This window comes from Acomys minous (assembly GCF_964271855.1).
Source record: "Acomys minous genome assembly, chromosome: 8".
In the NCBI taxonomy this organism is placed as follows: Eukaryota; Metazoa; Chordata; class Mammalia; order Rodentia; family Muridae; genus Acomys; species Acomys minous.
In genome coordinates this window covers 115,805,453-115,829,498 of record NC_140489.1, presented here as the reverse complement: position 1 = coordinate 115,829,498, position 24,046 = coordinate 115,805,453, and the positions used below count along the sequence as shown (strand labels likewise).

Genomic DNA, 24,046 nt, shown 5'->3' with positions numbered 1-24,046 from the left:
GCACAATCAAATCATTAACAAAAGCAGGATTTTCTTCATAGGACTTTTCCAGTGGCTTTACAAAGAAGGGTCAGTGTCATTCTAGATCACCACCACTTCATACAACTACGGCAGGAAAGGGCCAATCACACCCCAGAATGAGACAACCAAACAGCAGGTGGTGGCTTAAATAAGGATGGCCCCCATAGCAATGAAGGTGCATGCCTGTGATCGCAGGCAGAAGCAAGCATATTGATGTGAGTTTGAGGCCAGCCTGGGCTACAAAGCCAGGACAACCAGGGCTATGTGGAGAAACTCTGTCAGGGGTGGAGGGTAGAAGGGAAAAGAACGGGCCCCCATTGGCTCATATATTTGAATGCTTAGTCATCAGGGAATGGCACAACTTGAGAAGGATTAGGAGGTGTGGCGTTGTTGGAGGAAGTGTGTCACTGGGGGTTGGGGGGGTGGGCTTTGAGGTTTCAAAACCCCAAACCAGGCCCTTTGTCTCTGTATCTCCATCCATCCCCCACCACCACCACCACCACACACTGTCATTCTCTGCCTACGGATCACTCTGTAGCTCTTAGAAACAACTCCTGCACCATGCACCCTGCCATGATAATGAGCTAGGCCTCTAACACTGTAAGCAACCTACCAATTAAATGTTACCTTGGTCATGGCTCTCTTTACAGCAATAGAACAGTGACTAAGACAAAAATTGGTCCTACAGACTGGGGTTTTGCTGTAACGGGCCTGGCCACTGTTTGTTAGGAGGCTTGGGAACTTTGAACTAGGAAAGCAGTGGGACTTACTGTGCCATCCTAGTAGGAGCACAGAAGACAGTGCTGAGGGCAATTGGATCAGTAGGAACCCAGACCAAGAGGTTTCAGAGGGGAAGAATATTAGTATGCGACCAAGAACCATTATTGTGATATTCTGGCCAACACAGTGGCTGCTTTTGCCCTTGTCCTAAAATTCTGCCTGAGGCTAAATTGAAGGATTTTGGATTACTAGCCTTGGCAGATTTCATAATAGCCTAGTACTAGCCATATAGAGAGGCTACGACTAGTAGCCATTCTTACATAGACCTACAATGAAAAGGAGCAAGTGGGGCAAATAGAAATACAAAATATACCGTTTGAGAAGAAAAGGAACACCAGGAAATGCAATGGAGCTAAGGCCAGTGTTCAAAAAGGTAAAGTTTAGAGAAAATCCTGATGCTAAATGGAATTAAAGGGAGTGGTGACCTCAGGGACGGAGCATACCCAGCTAAGCTTCCAACTTGTGAAAAGGAATTAAAGGAAAGCTTAAGCAGTGAAGAAAACTATCAACAACAGAGAGTTGGTGCAAATGTAATTGGAGGGGGAGGGGCCAAGTAAGCTCCAGCCCCACAAAGCAGCAGAACTTGGCAGCTTCCGCCACATGGTTCTGGCTATAGAGTCAAGCATACAAGCTACCTTGTATGTAGGCAGTGGAATGTCTCTCGGTGGCTAAGGAAAGCCACTGAGGCCAGGCATGTGATACGGGTGCACCTGCGTAGAGGCCCAGAGAAGCCACAGTGGGGCGCTGTGAAGGTGAACCCTGGATTTCATTGGAGACCTCAAGATGTTGGAGATACCAAGTCACCGCGGGACACATGTCCAGGAAAGTGTCCCGCTGGGTGTAGAAACAGGCCAAGAGAGAAGTGTGCTGCAGTCAAAGAGCATTTTGACACCAGACTTGGAAATGCAAAACTTAAGAGTTTGCCCTGCTGGTTTTCTGACTTGCTTTGCTTTGGTCCTCACTGCAGAGTGAGCAGCCCGTTCCTCCTTTTTGCATTGGTGACGTACACAGTCTGTGCCATTGTATGTTGAAAGCACGTCATCTGTTTTTTTTATTTTAAGGGAGGTTACAGTTTAGAGGTTGTCAGAAGATGCTTTGAACTTTGGACTTTTAAACAGTGTTCTAGACTACAGGGACTTTGGAAGTTGGGCTGGGTGCATTTCTGCACTATGATATGGCTGCAAACCTATTGGGGGGGGCACACAGAGAGTGGAAGGTGGTGGCTTCAATAAGAATGGCCCCCATGGGCTCGTATAGCTGGATGCTTAGTCATCAGGACATGGCAAGACGTGAGAAGGATTAGGAGACTCTGCACTATCCCACACAGTGTCTAAGAGTCATGTCCTCCCATCCCACCTCCAGCCACATCATCAGTCTAAGCACCAAGATGGAAAAACCAGGTAAGGAGAAGCATTGGAAACAGAAAAACAGAGAAAACAGGCCTCCTCATCACCTGCCCCCCAAAATATCAAGGAAAGCGAGAAAGAGGGGGGAATGCTCTTCCCCCTCAACCACCAAGGGCCTTGTCAAGACCACCTCAGTCTATGCCAAGACACTTGTACCAGAAATCAGACTGCATTGTACATGTGAGTTTGTTCCAGCTCTTTTGTTTTGATTTAAAAAAAAACAAAACAGGTCTTATCTACGTGAACTCAAGCTCACCTAAACCTTGGCAATCCTTGCCTAACCCTCAATCCCAATCCAAGTGCCGGGGTTATAGGTGACAGCACCTGGACTTAGCTGTTTTGTTTTGTTTTGTTAGTCTATTCTTCAATCTGCTTACCAAGACCTTGCATTAGTTTGACTTCTATTGCTGTAAATACAACATCATAACCAAAAAGCTACTTGGGGAGGAGATTTATTTCATCTTACAATGTACCGTCCATCACGGAGGGAACCTAGGAACTCAAGGCAGGAACCTGGAGACAAGAACTGAAGCAGAGGCCACCCTGGCTTGCTCTTCTTGGATGCTCAGCAACATACTTTCTACCACGCAGAACCATCTGTCCAGGAATGGCTCCACCCACAGTAGGCTGGGTCCTCCCACATCAATCATTAATCAGGAACGCACCCCACTGATACACCCACGGGCCAATCTGACAGCAACAATTCCGGAATGCCCTCTTCCCAGGTGACTCTAAACACAAAGTCTATTGTTTCAGCATTTTTCAAGAGTGCGGAATGGCTCTGAAACTTTCTGACCTTACATTTCAATTTATAGCCCTAAAATTATTGATGATCCAAGGACCTTCTGCTTGTGCGAGTTATGTCTGTCAACAGTTTAGCATGTTAGAGAGCAAAAGGAAGAAAGAGAAATGAGCATATTTTTCAAGTTAATGAAACGTATTATTTTGTAAGGTGGGGTGGTACACACCTGTAATTCCAGGACTTAGAAATCTGAGGCAGGAGAATTACTCAAATTTGAGGCTAGCCAAGACTAATATGCAAAAAGTTTACATTAAATGGTACGTGATGGTTTGATACACACACTGGCAAATGACTGACAACTAGACGTTTATGTAACAGGTACACTTCATTTTCAAGTCAGCCGAATACATCTAGACAGCTAGGCTTTATCCTTCAACGGGTATGCCACATAAAAATGGTGTTCCATGAAACAGCCAATTCGGCTCATAATTCAAACAATCCTATAAGCATTTCTCTCAACAGCACCACACTTCAATAAGCAGAAGTCAATTATGTGTACTTCCTGGTTCATTACAGAACACTTCTTTTTTAAAAAACAAAAACAAAAGAAGAGGGGGCTGGAGAGATGGCTCTGCAGTTTAAGAGCACTGGCTCCTCTTCCAGAGGACCTGGGTTCAATTCCCAGCACCCACACAGCAGGTCACAACTGCCGTTAACTCTTTTTGTAGGTGATCTGACACCCTCACATAGACATACATGCAGTCAAAGTGCCAATGTACATAATATAAAAACAAATAAGTTACAAAAGGGGAGCCGGGAATGGTGGTACCCTCCTTTAATCCCAGCAATTGGGAGGGAGAGAAGGCAGGTCTCTGAGCTTGAGGCCAACCTGGTCTATAAAGCAAGCTCCAGGAAATCTGAGCAGCTGGGAAGTGAAGGCAGGCAGCCTGGCCAAGCCTCACTGGTAAACCTGAGGTCGCGGTGAGAGTTCCTGCCTCAAAGCACTGAGAATAGGGCTGGAGAGATGGCCCATTGGCTAAGAGCGCCTGAGTTCCATGCCCAGCATCACCAACTGCCTTAACTCCAGCCCAGAGGAGGATTTGCCTTTGTTTTTTGGCCTCTGCCATCACACCCACAACTGCCAAATACATCCCAACACACACACACACACACACACACACACACGCACGCACGCACGCACATGCATACATAGTAAAAATAAATAAATATTTTTAAAAGGTAGACAACACCTGAAGAAGACTGCCCATGGTCACCCTTGGCATCCGTATGTGTGCGCACACACATATGTTCATACAAAATACGTTAGACGTGATACATGATACTTGTTTATTTATGAAAGCCAGGCTGGCTGTTCTAAATCTCAGCACTCAGGAGTAACTCATACCCAAGCAGATGGACCCTCCCCCTCAGCCAGAGACACTGTCTGCCTCAACTCTGCTGCCGCTGGTACATACTTGAGATCAGTCCAAGATAAGACAGTAATTCTAGGGCAGCCTGAGCTAGGCTGTCTGAAAGAAAAGAGATGCAACACACGCACGCACGCACACACACACACACACACACACACACACACACACACACACACGCACGCACACCAAGGTCCCCACCCTCACAGACACAGATACTAACAGAAGAACTATAGTAGCCCCTCCCAAAAAAACCTCTTGTTGCCCTGACACATTTTCATTTCTCCCATAATGGCTGCTGCAAAACGCTCACTAGATGATTCTGTTTGGCAACAGTCTACAGAAAAAGAGGAACCCCCTCCAGCTCTGCCTTGTGGACCATCTAGAAGTTTGGTATTCACTTGAAGAAAGTCATTCTTCCCTCCCAAAAGTCCTGGGCGGCCTGTCTGTCGTACACGCAATCTTTAAGTCTAATGAGATTTAAATAAAATTCGATTCTAATTGTCATTCTCAATCTCAAATTCTGCGTAAGGTCAACTGTAAGTGAGAACATGTCTGTTAAATGCCAACGACATTTATTTCCTAAGTTAAATGCTGGCTCTGTGCAAGTTGCCAGTTCTGAATGGCCCTTGGGTCAGTTCTCCACAATGGGGAGAAAGAGACACCCCAACGCTGACCTCTGAGAGATCTTGCAGCCTAAGATGTCGTCTGGACAGAACTATTTAGGCAAATTGTACATAAGGTGCAAGATTTTTAACAGCTGTCCGAGACTCTCAGAACTGAATGAAGGCAGACAACTCCTCATCTGGAGCTGCCACATGGCATCCTTAGGCAAGGAAGTGTTCTCAGCCATTTTCCTGCAGGGCGGCAGGGGCGGGGCGGTGATGTCTGTACTCTCTACAGTAACCTACAGCTGCTCGAAAGAGCCCCAGGCTTTGTCTGAAGCACAGAGACTGTACACCTGCATCTTCAAAAACTTATCTTACTACTGTTAGCAAAATTAGGTTTGAAACAGTTTCTCTGGCCCCTTTAAGAAAGCAATATGGCTCAGCAGACACAGGCATTTGCCACCAGCTAAGGGGAACAATTTGAGTTTGATCCTAGTCTGAGTTTGACCCCCCAGGATCCCTTCGAAAAAAACTGAGACTGACTCCAACAAGTCACTGGCATGCACATGCCCACAGCCCCACACACATAATAAATAAATAAATGTTAAAAAAAATTTTTTTTAATTAAAAAAAAAAAAACATAGTTGGGCAAGTAGATGGTGGACATGACCAGAATCCCAGCCCTTGGGAAGCCCAGATCAGGAAGATCGGGAGGGCCAGGCCAGCCCACTCTACGGAGCAAAGCTCTGTCTTAAAGCCCACAGTAAGTTTGGTTTTAATAATTAAAATAAAAAGCACAGCTGAGCGTGGTGGCACATGCCTCCCAGCACTCGGGAGACAGAGGCAGGCCGATCTCCGTGAGTTCCAGCCCAGCCTGGTCTACAAAGTGAGTCCAGGACAGCCAGGGTTGTTATACAGAGAAATCCTGTCTCAAAAAAAAAACCAAACCAAACAAAAAACAGCACGGTAGGGCTGAAGATACACGGCATTCTGGCTCTGATCCCAGTATTGTTGGGGGAGGGGAGAGTGGTGAGTATGGTGTCAGCACAGCCAGAGTTAAAACAATGAGGAGGACAGGGTCCCAGGACTGGGGAAAGGTCCACTGGCACGTCTATAATGGATGTCTCCATCACTGTTCATGCTTTGCAACAAGCGATGCCTACAGGGCAAATATTCAGGTCCAAAAACTGTTGCTAGAGGACACACTGGGCCCAAAGACCACCTGATGCTAAGGAAATTTTAAGGCACGCGGAAGCCCAATTTCAAAGGCTGTGGTCCAATTTCAGGGCTGGCGAGAAGAAAAGAATTAGTCCTTCTTAATTATGACCAGTTGTGCCCCAGCCTGGAGGGGAGTAACCATTACATGTACCAATGCTGTAATTAGCAGCTTTTTAAAAGCTGGGCTTAGTGTGTTTGAGACGTGGAGAAGCTAATGTCAGATACAGAAAGGACACATCTATAAACGCAGGTTAAGAGGGTTGTTTCCTGGTTTCTACATGCGGCTAGCTTTGTAACGGTATCTTTTGGGATAATAAAACAACTTATATGCTTAAATAGCTTTGATTTTAGACCTTACCCAACTGACCCGAATCTATATAAGATAGACGTGGGGCTGGAGAGATGGCTCAGAGGTTAAGAGCACTGATTGTTCTTCCAGAGGTCCTGAGTTCAATTCCCAGCAACCACATGGTGGCTCACAGCCATCTATAATGAGATCTGATGCCCTCTTCTGCCATGCAGGCAGAACACTATATAAATAAATAAATAAGCCTGACCACTGCCTGGCCACATTCTAATTTCTAAGGATATTTCCTCAGCTGGGCGGTGGTGGTGCATGCCTTTAATCCCAGCACTCGAGAGGCAGAGGCGGGCAGATCCCTGTGAGTTCGAGGCCAGCCTGGTCTACAAAGCAAGTCCAGGACAGCCAAGGCTACAGAGAGACCCTGTCTTGAAAAACCAAATAAATAAATAAATAAATAAGAAAGATGGTGATGTTGACACTCAGAAAGCCTACCTACTCAAGAAGTTACTTTGTAGCTTTCATGGGATCTGATATGTTTCTAGAGTTGGCTGTGTATAAGTCACTAATGCTGACTATCTGCAAATGCGAAATCAGCCAATATCTAAACACGCAATTTATGAAGTTGGAAACTCAGGCAAGTGCGTAATTGTTTTGTGCTTTGGCCCCTCTTCTGTAAACAGGGGTAATAACAGATCTACGGGTCGCTGTGAGGATTAAACACAGGAAAAGCAACCCTACCATAAAAAGCCCAATAGCTGTTAGGACATGAACCGCACAGAAACCAGGGCCATTTGGAAAACTAAATATAGGAGTCCCAGAGCCACAAAGCAAAAAGAAGGCTACATTTAGAGATGAAGTCAGTGGCCACACTAAATAATGGGCACAGCAGCCTTCCCCAGCTGTAACTGTGTTACCATCCTCAAACTTAGAACTTTCCATCTCCTGTGGATGAATGAACGGCTGCTCAGCAATCCTACGATGCTCTTAAAGAGCACGCAGCATCTGCTGTATACACGAAAGCCTTTGGACCTACACATAAAAGACTTAATACACGGAAATAAACAAGAACTGCCGACATAGCAGTGAGTCTCTGTGCTTTATAATACATGCAGCATAAAACCCAAGGGCGCGGCCTGTGCCCAGCAGCCCCACTCCTGAGGATGCTGTGGAGGGAGGATGTTCACAGCTCATGTCCCATCTCACGAAGGCGAAGTGAACCCCTCACTCTGCTCAGAGCGAGCCCAGCCCTTGCTGCCTCTCTCAATCCCAGTGGAGTCAGAGGAACAAAGAGTTGCTTCTGAGCCACATGGGAGGCCTACAGAAAGTGAGCACTGAAGTTCAGCTGCTCCAGAGAGCCCAAGAATACGGCAGTCAGGCTTTCCCCTGGGTTCCATTCAGTGGGAAGGAAATTCTGGGCATTTGATGGTGTCTCTGGGAACAAAGAGTCAGTATTCACCAAATTAGGCCTCTAGCTGCCAAAAAACAATGGGGCTTCGGCAATTTTCTCTTTTTAAGGTCGGAGCAGATAGGGCAGGACTTCAACACCAGCAAAATGTCAAGACCACTCTACCGCGCCCTTGTTCCATATCAGCATGTGGGCCGCCTAGCCAGGCTCTGTGCCTTGCTAGAGACTGTCTCTAACTGCCTTCAGTGTTTGCAAAAGGGAGCCATCAAGAAGAAAGTGTGGCTGTGCACTTCTCTCTCTCAACCAGGAAACCACGGAGAGAACAAGGCATAAATGTCTCTTCATCAGAATTCAAAGCATCGTCACTAGGTAAAGCCCTTGCATAAGTGTCATGATAATTATATTCCAATACACTCTCTCGGGCCTTATGGAAGATGAAAAACACCATTTTTCCATTCCAAGCAATCTGTTAAAGAAAACCAACATTACTTGTAAACAGATTCCAAGCTATCAGAAGGGTAAATTAAAAATACACTTGTGTGTTTTGGATGCATTCTTTAAACCATTTGTCAGATTCGTGTTCTAACAGGAATCTATGACTGGCCCCACAACTTCTTAAGCTCAAAATGAATCTTTATAGTCTAACTTCTTCTAATTAAATAATTAATGCATATGGTTTTTGAAATATTTATTAATGAATTATGTACATCTTTAAGAAAATTTCAGCCGGGCAAGGTAATGCACGCTTATAACCCCAGCACCTGGAGGGCAGAGTCAAGAGGATCAGGAGTCGAAGGCCAGCCTCAGCTACATGGTAAGTTAAAGACCAGCCTGGGCTATAAGAGATCTTACCTCAGCTGGGTGATGGTGTTGGGCACCTTTAATCCCAACACTCAGGAGGCAGAGGCAGGTGGATCCCTGTGAGTTCAAGGCCAGCCTGGTCTACAAAGCAAGTCCAGGACAGCCAAGGCTACACAGAGAAACCCTGTCTCGAAAATAATGTATGGTGCTATCATAATTAAAACTATTGTTATGTGGAATTAATATATGCAAATAAAAACAGATAAAACGATCTCATCATGTTTTCATGTTCTATTAACATACACACCTAGTTTTCTTTCCTGACCAGTGAATAGATTTTCCTCCGGCCTGCCCTGGTTGTGTTTTCTTGCAGAGGCCTTAAGTCACACAGAATACATTAACTCCTAAAGAATACCTAACAGGGTGCTCACTAATAGGGGGAGTCAACTTTTCTGGAACTTGCTATTCCAGAATTTGTCTCTGTGTCGAGTCATAAAGAAATAAACTACATACAAGAGACCCTCAGGCTTGTGAGTGCAGGAAAGAGGACCAAGGGCCCTGAGTTTGGGTACAGTCTTAGGGCATCTACTGATGCAACAAAACACCATCACCAAACAGCGAGCTGGAGAGGAAAAGGTTTATTTGGCTTACACTTTCATCTCACTGTTCATCATCAAAGCAGGTCAAGACAGGAACTCAAATAGGACAGGAACGAGCTCAAATAGGGCAAGAACATGGAGGCAGGGGCTGATGCAGAGGCCATGGAGGAGTGCTGCTTACTAGCTTGCTGCCCGTGGCTTGCTCTCTGTGTGGAACCACCCACAATGGGCTGAGCCCCGCCCCCCCTCAATCACTGTTTAAGAACACACCTTGCAGGCTTGCCTACAGGGCTGTCTCTTACATAGGCATTTTCTCAGCTGGGGTCCCTCCTTTCAGATGGCTCTAGCTTGTGTGTCAAGTTGACCTAAGACCAGCCGGCACGTGTATGTACGTAGGTAGGAGGGCCAAGCCAGAGCTTTGGAGAAGACACTCGGCCCTTACAGCAGCAACGCAGACTGCTTCACCATTAACACTGGGGGAAGCGGATGGGTAACTTCTAAAACCTTTACGACTTTTCTACCAAGTTTTTACCGTCACCACCAGCAAGGAGCTGGATTTAAAGAAAGAAGAAAAGAAAAGAATGAAGAAGACTCGGAACTGAAACTGAAGGTTTACGTTGACAGCAATACCAAACCCTCCCACAGCCCCGGCGCTGGCCTCCAGCTCCCTCTGCATACACCACCAGCTCCCTCTACCCAAGGACTTTGGGAGTGTTACAGATCTCAAGGGTCAGAATCTGCTTGTCATCTGGTTTTGTTTTTTAATTTAACAGTATTATTATTATTATTATTATTATTATTATTATTATTATTATTATTATTATTACATTTGCTTATTTTATGAGGACATGCTATGGTACACACATGTGGAGGTCAGGGGACAGCTTGTAGGAGTTGGTTCTCTCTTTCCACCACATGGGTGCCAGGGACTGAGCTCAGGTCCGCAGGCTTGGGAGCAAGTGCATTTGTCCGCCGAGTCATCTCGCCAGCCATGTTTTTGTTGTTGGTACTGAGACAGGGTCTCATGTAGCCCAGGCTGCCCCTGAGTCCCTGTATAGCCAGGGACCACCCGGAACGTCTGATTCTCCTGCTCCCACCTCCACGGTGCTGGGGATCAAACCCAGGGCGTACTGCACGTTAAGCAAACAGTCTACCAACCAAGCTTCATCGACGGCCCCAGAAACCGCCTGTCTTTTTGAGTTCAAAATTTTTATTATACTGCTAAGATGTACTTACTACACACTACAGTGCAAAAATGAAAAGCTCAATGGCACCTAATTCTCTCTCTCTCTCTCTCTCTCTCTCTCTCTCTCTCTTTTTTTTTTGGCTTTTTGAGTCAAGGTTTCTCTACGTAATAATAGGCCTGGCTATCCAAGGTGTGCACATGACCCCTGGCTCCTCTCTCTCTCTCTCTCTCTCTCTCTCTCTCTCTCTCTCTCTCTCTCTCTCTTCTGTCTCTGTCTGTCTGTCTGTCTGTCTGTCTCTCTCTCTCTCTCTCTCAGGGTCTCTCCATGTAGCCCTGGCTGTCCTAGAACTCACTGTGTACACCAGGCTGTCCTCAAACTCACAGGGATCCACCTGCTTCTGCCTCCCGAGTGCTGGGATTAGAAGTTTGCGCTAGCCCCGCCACCCAGGCCCGCATCTATCTTTCAATTCCTATCAGTATATCAAAAAAAAGACAACCACCACTCCAGTGCAGTCCTCCAAGTTATAGAGTGAGGGCTGGATGCCACCAGTGGACAGAGCACTTGCCTACCGTGCTCCAGGCTTCAATTTCTAACACTAAAAAACTCATCTACCAATTTTTTAAACTAAGTAAATGCACAGAGCTGATGCCAGTAAACAAGTAACAAAGAGCAAGGTTTCCATCCTGGACATACCTACAAGAAAATAAAAGGCTATATATGTCCTCCGAGAGCTAAAGTCACGTGTCTGCAAACCAAACTCTGTGTTTTCCTTGTGTTCTCACAACTGTATCATGCGCTGGGAATCTGAGGAAATCCAGCATTACTGTGTGTAATGCTAAGAGACAAACAAATTGTTAGTGATGAGGCAATGTGAAGATGCCTACATGACCTCGGAACCTGTTCAGTCAGGACTTCTGTATGCTAATACACGCTACAAGTCCCAAGAGCCAATCCTATAGTATGAAGTTTGCAGTATGCCAAGCAGAGCAAGACTTTGAAGAGCGTTTGGGAAGGCTTTGTCATGGGCTTTCGGCACAGCGCTTCCAGGCACGGAAGAGCAGCTTCCCAGCAGTCTCACCTGATGTGCGTCGCGGGCAGGGACTCGTACTGGCGGGACAGAAAGAGCTCCCTGTGTTTCAACTGATGTTTCTGCTTCTCAGTCAAGTCGGCCTCAACCGTTGTCTCCGTTTCTTCCTCAGTTTCTTCTACACAAACAAGAGCCAAAGAACCCATTAGTACACCTCATGGGATATTGAAACAGAATGAACAGACAGATCAGACTAGTAAATTTTATACTTTCTTCAAACTAATTCCTTTTGAACTTCACATTAAACCATTCTTTGCACTCCCAACCCTTAAGTGCAGTTCTTTGGGATGCCAAGGAAGAAGACAAACATAAATGTTAAAGTGGCAGAATCCGTCGTAGTAGCACACACCTGTGATCCCCGCTGAGGCAGGAGGATCACCAGCACAAAGCCTATCTCGGAGAGACAGTAAATTCAAGGTAAACAAGTGCTACGTGGTGAGCCCTGCCTTCAACAAAATAAAAAGCGAGCGAGCGAGCAGTGCCTAGACAGTTGGCACTTACTGCACAATCAAAGACCAGGATTAGGATCCCGACACCCACACAACAGGCCCCAGGTCTTTATTAACACCTGTAGCCCCACATCTGGGAACAGAGAGAGGGGGGGACCCCTGGGGTCAAGATAGACCACGCCTCACAGGAATAGAAGAGGACTCCGAAAACTCTGCCTTTATTCAGGCACGCCTGCAAACACACATCACAACAACACACTCACACAGATACACATCAGTGTTCTTGGTCTGGTTTTGGTTTTCTGAGACAGGGTTTCTCTGTGTGGCTCTGGCTGTCCTAGAACTCGCTCTGTAGACCAGACTGGCCTCAAACTTAGAGATCAGCCTGCCTCTTCCTCCCAAGTGCTGAGATTTAAACGCATGTGCCACCATCAGCTGGCATAGATTTCTTTTTAAAAAATAAGTAAAATTGAAAGTAAATGACTAGAAAAAATGGCAGCTAAGATGCGAATGACAATAGTATCTGACTGAGATCCCAGCACTCAGGAGGCCAAGGCAGGAAAGATGGAGAGAGAGTTCTAAGCTACTCAGGGCTACAGATCTCAAATTATTATTATTATTATTATTATTATTATTATTATTATTATTATTATTATTATTATTATTATTATTTTGAGACAGGGTTTCTCTGTGTAGCCTTGACTGTCCTGGACTCACTTTGTAGACCAGGCTGGCCTCGAACTCACAGCGATCCGATCCGCTGGCCTCTGCCTCCAGAGTTCTGCGATTAAAGGCATGCACCACCACTGCCCAGCTGAGGAAATATCCTTAGAAATTAGAATGTGGCCAGGCAGCGGTGGCACATTCCCAGCTTTAATCCCAGCACTCTGGAGGCAGCCTGGTCTACAAAATGAGTTTCAGGATAGCCAGGACTACACAGAGAAACCCAAAACAAACAAAAAGCCCAGAAATTAGAACCTGAAGTGGGAAATGAGTAACTGAAAGAAAACCAAGTCATTTTATAAAGCCCAGACGTGGATCTGCAAGTGTCGAGCATGCAGGAAAACCCTCAGACTGAGCCGCAGGATGCACTGTCCCAGAGTGGGGGTGTTAGAACAACAGTAAATGCAGAAGGATCAGAAAGTACAAGGTCTCCAGACAGTGGTGGTACACGCCTTTAATCCCAGCACTCAGGAGGCAGAGGCAAGCGGATCACTGTGAATTCGAGGCCAGCCTGGTCTATAAAGTGAGTCAAGTGAGTCCAGGACAGCCAAGGCTACACAGAGAGACCCTGTCCTGAAACAAACAAACAAACAAACAAAAACAACAACAACAAAAAAGGTACAAAGTCATCATAGGCTATAGTCCAAGGCCAGCATGGGATATTAAGGGAACTGTTTTAACAAACAAAAGAAATTGTTTGGGCCCAGTATTGGAGGGCCTCATACCCTACTCTGTCTATACAGGAATCAGGTGCATAACACTAACCCTTTACTGTCTTGTGTGAACACTATAAGCCCAATCATTTTGGGAGGGGAAAAATGGTTTCAATATCAGAGACTGATGCAGGGGGGTGGAATTCAAGGTCGACCTGGCTTTATAGTCTAGACCTTGTTCCCAAAGCAAAAACAAAAACCTATGAACACCAACATCACAGAAAGAAGAAGAAAAAAAGTCCCAGAAATGAGAAGAGGAATGTAGCCATCTTTTCTCTCTTTCCTTTTCACAGGCAGGCAGAGAAAGGGGACGCATCAGGAAACTCTTCCCTTCTGGAAGGAGACTCACCTCCAGCGCCCTCCACACACTGCATTTGTTTAAAGGTGACAACATAAGAAACTGGAATAGAAGTGAAGCCACTTGATCCCAGTGGCCCTGTGTTAAGATGGCGGCGTGATGCCACCCAAGAGAAGAGCAGACAATGTGGTGATGGCCACCCGGGCTGGACTGCAGCCAGCTCTGCGGTCTGGGAGCAGAGGGAAGAGGTCCTTTCGCCTGTTCAACTGGCCTGGACCGGGAGTGATGCAGGTGCTCCTCAGGGTGCTGGGGGCACTGCGTGACTGAGAAATGACTCCCGATCTTGGCCGTTGAGAAGCAAGGCTGGAGACCTCGGGCAAAGTGAATATGAGACAAAGTTCTACGTGATGTGTCGGTTGTTTGTTTGTTTGTTTGTTTGTTTGTTTTTTGAGGCACTCTAGCTAGGGAGCAGAAGCTCACCCCAAGCCCACTGTCTTAGTCACTTAATTGCATGAAGGCCTGCTATCCTCTCTAATTTCAAATTTTAAAGCTCTGAACTGAAAACAAGCCTGGAAAACTGGCTGATTTTAAAAGCTTCACTTAGGAGCAGGCAAGGTGGCTTAGCACATGCTGGGTGACCTGAGTTCCAATCCCTGGGCCCCACATAACAGAAGGACCAAGTTGTTATCTGACCTCTATTTATGCACAGAGGTGGCAAGCGCGCACACACACACACACACACACACACACACACACACACACACACTCAATCAGTATAGTAAAAGCTAAAGTCTCACCAAGCTCAAAGAACAAGGCAATTCGACATTCCTTGAATGTTCTTTTTAATGATGTCTACAAAGAGGAACCCTGCACTAACAAAACCATCTACTTGCAGGTCTAATGGCATCACACCATTGGAGATCGATAAAGTTTTTGCTGCATTGGCACTATTAGTACAGCAAATATCACATACACGATTACGCTCTTACCTAATTGGAATTTGATAAATTGTTGCTCTAAAAGGCATGGCTACTGAATTCTAATGGTGCCCCACAGAGCAAAAGGCAGCACTGCATGTAGTAACAGCAAACCTCGCCTGTTTTTTGTGGGGGTGGGGTTGGTTGGGCTTCATTGTTGTTTTGGTTTGAGAGTTTTTAATTCTTATGGGGGTTTTTCCTCCTAATCCCAAGTTCCCAGAATAAAGACTCATGATACTCAAAATATATTTGTAGGGGCTGGAGAGATGGCTCAGAGGTTAAAAGCACTGCCTGCTCTTCCAAAGGTCCAGAGTTCAATTCCCAGCAACCACATGGTAGCTCACAGCCATCTATAATGAGATCTGGTGGCCTCTTTTGGTATGCAGGAGTACATAATAAATAAATAAAGCAGACACATACAGACACACAAATACTTAGGCCATATAGGTAGGCTCTTCTCTGTCTAGCTCATAACATAAAATAACCCATTTATTGTTGTGTCTTTATTTTATTTTATTTGAGACAGGGTTTCTCTGTGTAGCCTTGGCTATCCTGGACTCGCTTTGTAGACCAGGCTGGCCTTGAACTCACAGCGATCCACCTGCCTCTGCCTCCTGAGTGCTGGGATTAAAGGTGTGCACCACCACCGCCCAGTTATTGTTGTGTTTTTACACAGAGTCTCACTATGTAGCCCAGGCTGGCCTTGAACTCACAAAGATCTTCCTTCCTCTGCCTCCCAGTGTTTGTTTGTTTGTTTATGGCACAAGCTAGCCTGGAATTCATTACATAGTCCAGCACAGCCTTAAACTCAAGGTCCTCCTCCTACCTCAGTCTACCAAATGCTGGCTTTCTTTTTTATAGTGCTGAGGATAAAACACAGGACCTGAGCTCCTGAGCGAGCCTTCCATTGCTGAGTTAGACTCCTGCTAAAATTTTGTTTGGTTTGGTTCTGGTTCTGGTTTTGGTTTTATGAGACAGAGTCTCACTGTATAGCTCTGGCTGTCCTGGAATTCACTATATAGAGCAGGTTGGCCTTGAACTCACAGAGATCCACCTGCCTCTCCCTCCCAGGTGCTGGGACAAAACATGTGTGCCACTACTCCAAGCTTTTCTTTTTCTTTTTAAAGTGTGCATGTGAAGGCCTAGAGCAATGGTTCAGTAGTTAAAAGCTGCTCTTCCAGAAGACTCAGGTTGGATTCTCAGCAGCCACATGGTAATTGACAATCATCCATAACATCAGTTCCAGGGGAGGTGACGCAGTGCCCTCTTCTGGTGACCACAGGCGCCAAGCATGCACAGAGCAAAACACCCACACATATACAAATAATTGAGAGAGAGAGAGAGAGAGAGAGAGAGAGAGAGAGAGAGAGAGAGAGAGAGAGGAGGCTGGAGAGCTCCGATTCTAAGTTCTAATGGTTGTCCAGGACAATGGTCAAACAAGTCCAAGTTTGAGACCAGCCTCAGGTATGTGGTAAGACCCTCAAACACACAGAGGAATAGCAATGATAATGGTACATCTGAAAACGACAGAACTTGTGCCCTAAAAACAACAACACTGCCAAAGACCAAATCAACTGGAAAACAACCCAGGTGCACTGTTGGAAGAGCTAACACTGCTTGAAAGGGCAGTGAATTCCCAGGTGGGTCTATACATGAAAGCCATTCCTAATGAAATTCCAACTGTCCTTTTCATTAAAAATAACATAGATCTGATCATCCATATGGGCATTTAAGGAGCTAGAGTTTCCAGGCGTGGTGGCGCACGTCTTTAAACCCAGCACTTGGGAGGCAGAGGCATGCAGATCACTGTGAGTTCGAGGCCAGCCTAGTCTACAAAGTGAGTCCAGAACAGGCTACACAAAGAAACCCTGTCTCGAAAAAAACGAAACAAAACAACAACAACAAGAGGGACCTAGAATAGCCAGAATAACCGTGAGTAAGAATGAACCTAACTCTAGACTGTACGGAACTGGCATAGGGGAGGACACACGGGTGAGCAAAGGACAGCTGACAACGCCGAGCCTAAACATGCCATCGATGGACTTTAAGCAAGGTGACCAGGACCAGTCCTCAGACGGAGAATGGACAATACTTCCTTTAGCAAATGGGGCTGAAACAATAGATAGCCATACACAAGAGAATTAACTCCAGCCAGGGGCATGGTGGCACATGCCTGTAATCCCAGCACTCGGGAGGCAGAGGCAGGTGGACCACTGTAAATTTGAGGCCAGCCTACTCTACAAAGCAAGTCCAGGACAGCCAAGGCTACACAGACAGACCCTAATCTCAAAAAAACAAGGGGAGGGGGAAGAATTAATTCCCATAGACTCCCACAGCTCAAACTAAAAGCTAAGACTCAAAATAAGACAGGTATCCCCATAACCCTTTAGACTAGGAAGTGGTGTCTTATCCAATATGCAAAACATAAACAAGATAAACAAGTAGCTAAATTGGACCTCATATTAAAAGTGTGTGCTTAAACAGATAGTATCTAAAAAGAAGAAAGTGGAGCCACAGACAGGCAGATGCCTGAAGCTTGCTGTATGGCAGTCTAGCTCAATCCATCAGTGTGACTGTGTCAGTTTGAAAAAGAATGTCCCCACAGACTCCTACTTTTGAATGCTTAGGAAGAGGCACTATTTGTTGGAGTGGGTGTGGCCTTGCTGGAGGAAGTGTGTCACTGGGGGGTGGGATTTGAGGTTTCAAATGCCCAAGCCAGGCCCAGGCCCAGCCCAGTGGCTGGCTGGCTGGCTGCCCTCCCTCTTCTCCCATCCAGATGTAGAGCTCTGAGCTCCTTCCTTCTCCAGCAGCATGCTCCCAGCATGCTGCCACACTTCCCCACCATGATGAGAACAGACTAAGCCTGTGAACTGTAAGCTGGCCCCAATTACTTTCCTTTACAAGAGTTGCCTTGGTTGTGGTGTCTCTTCACAGCAATACAACAGTGACTAACAAAATGATAGCATAACCTTTGACCTCCACACCCTTGCGTGCTGTTCACTTACACACACACACACACACACACACACACACACACACACACACACACTATATCCCATACACATACATACAAAAAAAATTTTTTTAAAGAATCATTATTAAATGGTTCGGGGTCATCTTCTTCCTCTTCCTCCTCCCCCTCCCCTGCTGCTGCTGCTGCTAGACGGGTCCCATGTACCCCAGGCTAGCACTGATCTATCTATACAACTGAGGATAGATTAAAACTTCTGATCCTTCTGCTCATGAATGCTGGAACTACAGGCATGAGCAACCGGCCCAGCTCTCGTGGTGTGGAGATCACGTGCAGGGCTTTATGCATGCTGAAGAAGCACTGACTGAACCGCCTCCCCAGACCCTTAAAGACTTTCTAACCTCAATTTTAATGTGTTTTTTTTTTCTGGCAGAACACCTACCCAGTTCTCCTGCTCTGTAGCCTAAAGAGTTGCTTACACGTTTAAGTCCTATTGAAGACTCGAAGCTTTTGTTAATGGCGGTAATATCTATCAAGAGTTACTGTAAAAAGCAGAATTTCTTTGGACTTATTTTTAATTATGTGTGGGAGGATATGTACTTAAGTACACAGGCCAGGAGAGGGTGCTGGATCCCAGGAGCTGGAGTTGTAAGCGTTTGTGAGCGGCCCAGTGTGGATGCTAGGAACTGAACTGCAAGTACAGTACGAGCTATCTCTACAGCCTCTAAAAGCAGAATATATTTCTTTAAGCTTAACAAACGGAGGGGGGATGTGTATGTGTGGGGTGGCGATGTGCACATGAATGCTGGTATCCCTGAAAATCAGAGGTATCGGGTCCCCCAGCGGTGGATCATAGGTGATTATGAGCTGCCAGACACAGGTACTGGGAACAGAACTTGGGTCCTCTGAAAAAGCAGCATGTGTTCCTAACCTCTGAGCATCTCTCCAGCCCCAGAATTTATGACAGGGTTTCTTGGTGTAGCTCTGGCTGTCTTGGAACTCACTCTGTAGGCCAGGCTGGCCTTGAACTCATAGAGACAACCCTGCCTCTGCCTCTGCCTCTGCCTCTGGAATGCTGGGATTACAGGCATGTAATGCTACATACAGCCACAAACATTTAAACACACTGCAAGCACGCATTCTGTTGCACAGAGAGTGATGCCATCTCCACAGAACTCTGGGGCACACGCCTGAGAGGACTGGCAAGCCAGTTTAGCATCACTTTGAATGTTATTCTGACCCCACTGACCCCACAGAAGGGAGTGGGAAATGACCAGCCAATGCCCAAGAAGTCAAGCACAAAAAGAAGCCTGTCTCCGAACTGTTCCTTTCACAGTGAACTACAATGACTCATCAGCTGTTCTTCAGCAAGTTAGGAGCCCATCAAAAATTTAAGCTATTTCTGCTTTACATTTATTCAAAGAACACTGCATCTGGCAAAGGCTGCCCAATCTTATAATAAATCAAAGTCCATCTGGAATTCTGCAGCCTCAGCCTGCCACCATGCAACTTTCCACTTGCTGTAAACTGTGAAACTTAAAAAACAAAATAAAAGAAACACATGTGTGCTAGCTAGGGTTTCCAATGCTGTGACAGAGCACCATGACCAGAAGGCATGCCAGGACAGGAACTCAAACAGGGCAGGAACCTGGGGGCAGGAACTGAAGCAGAGGCCATAGAGGATGCTTCTAACTGGCTTGCTTTTCAAGGTTTGCTCAGCCTGCTTTTTTATGCAACCGAGGATAACCTGCCCAAGGGTGGCACTCCCCAAAGGGCTGGGCCCTCCTCCCACATCAATTACTAATCAAGAAAATGTCAGACAGGCCAATTTATCAAAGCATTTTCTTGGCTGTGGTTCCCTCATCTCAGTTAATTCTAGGTTTCTGTCAGGATGATAAAAGCCAACCAGCACAAGAAGTAACCAGGCCATCCACTGCCATCTCACCCTCCTCCCAGCTCAGTAACCAGCACGGTCCTCCCAGAGCATCCTCCTCCTGAACCCACTACCAGCTCCATCCTCCCAGAGCATACTCCTCCTCCTGAGCCTACGACCAGCACCATCCTCCCAGAGCATCCTCTTCCTGGACCCACGACCAGCTCCATCCTCCCAGGGCATCCTCTTCCTGGACCCACGACCAGCACTGCCCTCCCAAAGCATCACCCTACTGAATTTACCAACACTGTCTTCCCTGAGCACAGGTGAATACTTCTTCCCAGAACAAAACCGAGGAAAAAGGTTCCACATGCCTGTAATCCCACTCTGGAGGCAGAGGCAGAAAGGATTGCTGTGTGCTTAAAACCAACCATAGCGAATTCCAGGGAAGTCAGGACTACAATTTACAGTACTTAAATGCAGACACACCTCCATAAAATTGTCCTGTCCACCACATATGCACCATGGCACACACAAATAAATGTTAAACAAAAACTTAAAATGGGATGGGGATAGTTAAGGGAGGGAGAAAATGGGTATTTCAGAAGGAGATGCTGGAAAAAACTTTCCATTCGTAGGTTTACTTAATAGTACCTACATCTTGGGGGGGGGGCAGTGCATGTACAGATACGTGCATATACATATATAGTTTCATTATTACAGGGTGGTAATACTCTCCCAGGAGCCAAAGACTAACAAAAATCCCAGTGACAGGAACCGGCCACTTCACATAAGTTGTTATTCAGAAGGGTCTGAGGGATCCCCAAAGCAATGGAGACTCTTGCTGTTGCCCTGGTAGCCTCCCAGATCTTGAGAGTCAGACCCTAAAGCTCAATACTCCACACAGTTTGGTCATGGGACTTGGAAGAATCTAGCTGCTATGGCCTTGAAGCTTCCTCCCTGGGGACCACTCCTCATAGTGTTAGAGGATGCTATACAAACCGCCAAGGGAGAAGCGCAATCAATAGCCCTGCTCAGCTGTAAAGCTTCCCACCCACAACAGTGACCAGCCTCATGGTAGAGGGATATCCCCCAACAGTAGCCAATAGCTAAGTATACTTAAGGCCTGCTCAGAATGAGAGAACTCATGCCTGGTACTGTAAACCTAGCCAAGGCCTCACAGCTGGAGAGGTCACAGACCCTAGAGGAGAGCCTACTACAGCCATTTTCCTAAAATAACACAGCTTTCAACTATACTCTAAATTCTTATCATTTTTTGTTGTTCTTTGTTTTTTTGGTTTTTTGTTTGTTTGTTTGTTTTTTGTTTTGTGTGTGTGTGTGTTTTTTGGAGGGGGTTGGTTTTTTTCAAGATAGGGTCTCTCTGTGTTAGCCTTGGCTGTCCAGGATTTGCTTTGTAGACCAGGCTGGCCTCGAACTCATAGCAATCCACCTGCCTCTGCCTCCTGAGTGCTGGGATTAAAGGCATGCGCCACCAGGCCCGGCTCAATTTAAAAATTTTAAATACAACTTGCTTTTGTTTCTAGACAAGCAGAAGTAACAGAAACCAGATCTACTTGACTATTAGTAACAGAATAAATAATTAATGAACACAAAAGACATAAAGCATGATTTCTTTTAACACTGGGCCACTGCACAGGAGACGGAAGAAGACTAGAAGGAGATGCCTTTACACAGAAAACCGTGTGTAACATGAGGGAACAAGACAGTGAGTCTTATAGGGGGCAGGGGGAGTTGGGGGTGCTGGAGATGGCTCAGAGGTTAATGGCACTGGTTGCTTTTCCAGGGGATCTAGACTCAATTCCTAGCACCCCAACATAACTCACAACCACCTGTAATTCCAAACTCAGGGGATCCTACACCCTCTTCTGACCCCCACAGGCACTGCATGCACATGTTCAAACACACATGCAGATAAGTATAAAATATATAAGTATAAAATTAATATATGTGTGTGTGTACACACATACACACATCTACATACACAGAACAGGGAGGAAGCCAGGCATGGTAGCACACGCCTTTAATCCCAGCACTCAGGAGGCAGAGGCAGGAGGATCTCTGTGAGTTCAAGACCTGCCTGGTCTACAAAGCCAGTCCAGGACAGCCAAGATTACACAGAGAAATCCAGTCTCAAAAAACAAACAACAACAAAAAAAAAAAAACCAAAACCAAAACAAAAGGAACAGGGAGGCGGGGCTGGAGAGATAGCGCTCAAAGGTTAAGAGCACTGACTGCTTTTCCAGAGGTCCTGAGTTCAATTCCCAGCAACCACATGGTGGCTCACAACCATCTATAATGTGATCTGATGCCCTCTTCTGGACTGAAGGTGTACATGCAGGCAGAACACTGTATACATAATTTAAATTAAAAAAAAGAACCAGGAGGGAAAGAGAGGCAGGACCTGGTAGACAGGGTGTCCAAAAATGGGAAAAGAGAATTCAGAAGACAGAGCTCTAGAGAGCAAAGACCCTAGAGGCTGCAGAAGGCCCTCCAGAAGCACACATGGTGTGCAGAAAAGAACAGAAGCTGATGGGCATGGTGGTACACACCTCTAACCCCAGCACTCAGCAGCCACACAGAGGCAGGCGGACCTCCAAGTTTGAGGCCAGCCTGAACTACAGAGTTCCAAGGCTACACAAAGAAACCTTGTCCTGAAACAGCAGAGAGGGGGTTGGGGGGTGTTAGCAGCCAGGGACCGAGGAGGAACAGTGCCTGAACTCTCACAGGGCTGTGATGAGCATCTGTTCCCCAACAGAACACGGGAAACAGACTCGATGCATGGTACAGACACGATGCATGGTGCTGTTTCCAAAGCAGCAACAAAACAACCAAAGAAACCGCACCCCAGTACCAAGGTTAAAATGACTTACAGGAACACAGCACGATGGAGGAAGAGAATGCAGTCTTTCCCGCCTCCCCCCTTGGTTTTGTTGTTGTTGTTTTGGTTTTGTTGTGGTTGTTGTTGGGGGGGGGTTGTTTTTGTTTTTTTGGTTTTGGTTTTTTTGGTTTTTGAGACAGGGTTTCTCTGTGTAGCCTTGGCTGTCCTGGACTCCCTTTGTAGACCAGGCTGGCCTCGGACTCAGGTCGATCCACCTGCCTCTGCATCCCGAGTGCTGGGATTATAGGCATGCGCCACCACGCCCACCTGTGAATGGAGTCTTAAATGTTTGTCCTTTGACCTCCACACAGGATGTGTGGGGACACATTCTAGGAGCTCTAAACTGTCATCTCTTGCAACCCAAGTTGTGAGAGCTATTCTGTGCTGCATTCCTGCTAGGCAAAAAAGGCACTAGCATTGCCAGCTTCTCGATGGACATCCAAAACTGTGTTCCACCCTTCAGAAGACTATTTCCCACACCTGCACAGCTGAGTCACCTGAACAGCATGCTATCAGTGCAGCTCCAAAGAGAGTTTCAGAGGGGCTGGGTACCCACATGATCTGTTCCCTAAGACCCTAAATAGGCTCTGTTCTATCAGCGTTGGTCTCCAGTGAGAAATCCAACCTGAACTGCTTCATTTCTCTGACTCTGACTGATATAAAGACCACTGCTTTCCACGTCTCTTAGGATTTTTGGGTAGCTTGACTTAATCCCAACACAAGGGAGGAAAATAGAAAGCACTGGCAAGGCCTTTGAAAAGAAGGAAATTAGCTAAGGGTTAGCAAGACGGCTCAGTGCGTAACAGCACTTGTCTGAATCCCCAGAAGCTACGTAAAACTGGCGGATGTGCAGGGTCTGCGCAGGGACATGTGCCCAGGGGACTCCCTAGCAGCTCGAAGGCCAGCTAGTCTGCTAAACATAACGGAAATCCATGGTGAGCCTGCTCCCAGCAAAGAGGGAGGCGAGGTCCTTAGCCGTTGATCTGCACACTACACACACACCTAGGATGCACAAGGCTTGGGTCATCCCCAACACTTTCTCAGAAGCAAAAAAATAAAACAAAACAAAGCATTTTAAGTCGCAGCAGAAATGTAATTCCAGCACTGGACAAAGAGAGGATTGCGAGCTTGAGTTCAAAACGAGCCTGAACAAAGGAAGATTATGTTTCTTAGATGTGGGGTTTTTGGGGGGTGGGGGTGGGGATGGGGTTGAGACAGGGTTTCTCTGTCCTGGCCTTGCTTTGTAGACCAGGCTGGCTTCAAACTCACAGTGATCTGCCTGCCTCTGCCTCCCAAGTGCTGGTATTAAAGGTGTGTGCCACCACACCTAGCTAAGATTCTGTTTCAAAAAATAGAATTTATTGAAAATAAATTGGTAGTTTGATAAGAATGGCCCCTATGGGGGCTGGAGCGATGGCTCAGAGGTTAAGAGCACTGACTGCTCTTCCAGAGGTCCTGAGTTCAATTCCCAGCAACCACATAGTGGCTCACAACCATCTATAATGTAAGCTAATGCCCTCTTCTGGTTGCAGGTGTACATGCAGGCAGAGCACTGTAT

The 24,046-nt window shown here is 46.4% G+C and overlaps 1 protein-coding gene across 6 annotated transcripts in view; it reads right to left on the bottom strand.

Annotated features, from left to right (window-relative positions):
* The window catches only part of MTA3 (metastasis associated 1 family member 3), a 120,461-nt gene that overhangs the window by 76,467 nt on the left and 19,948 nt on the right, over nt 1–24,046 (bottom strand). For all 6 annotated transcript variants that reach the window (XM_084793285.1, XM_084793286.1, XM_084793288.1 and 3 more), the window contains exon 4: nt 11,577–11,703. In XM_084793285.1, the coding sequence (XP_084649411.1) occupies nt 11,577–11,703 (127 nt within the window). The remainder of the gene's footprint in view (nt 1–11,576; nt 11,704–24,046) is intronic.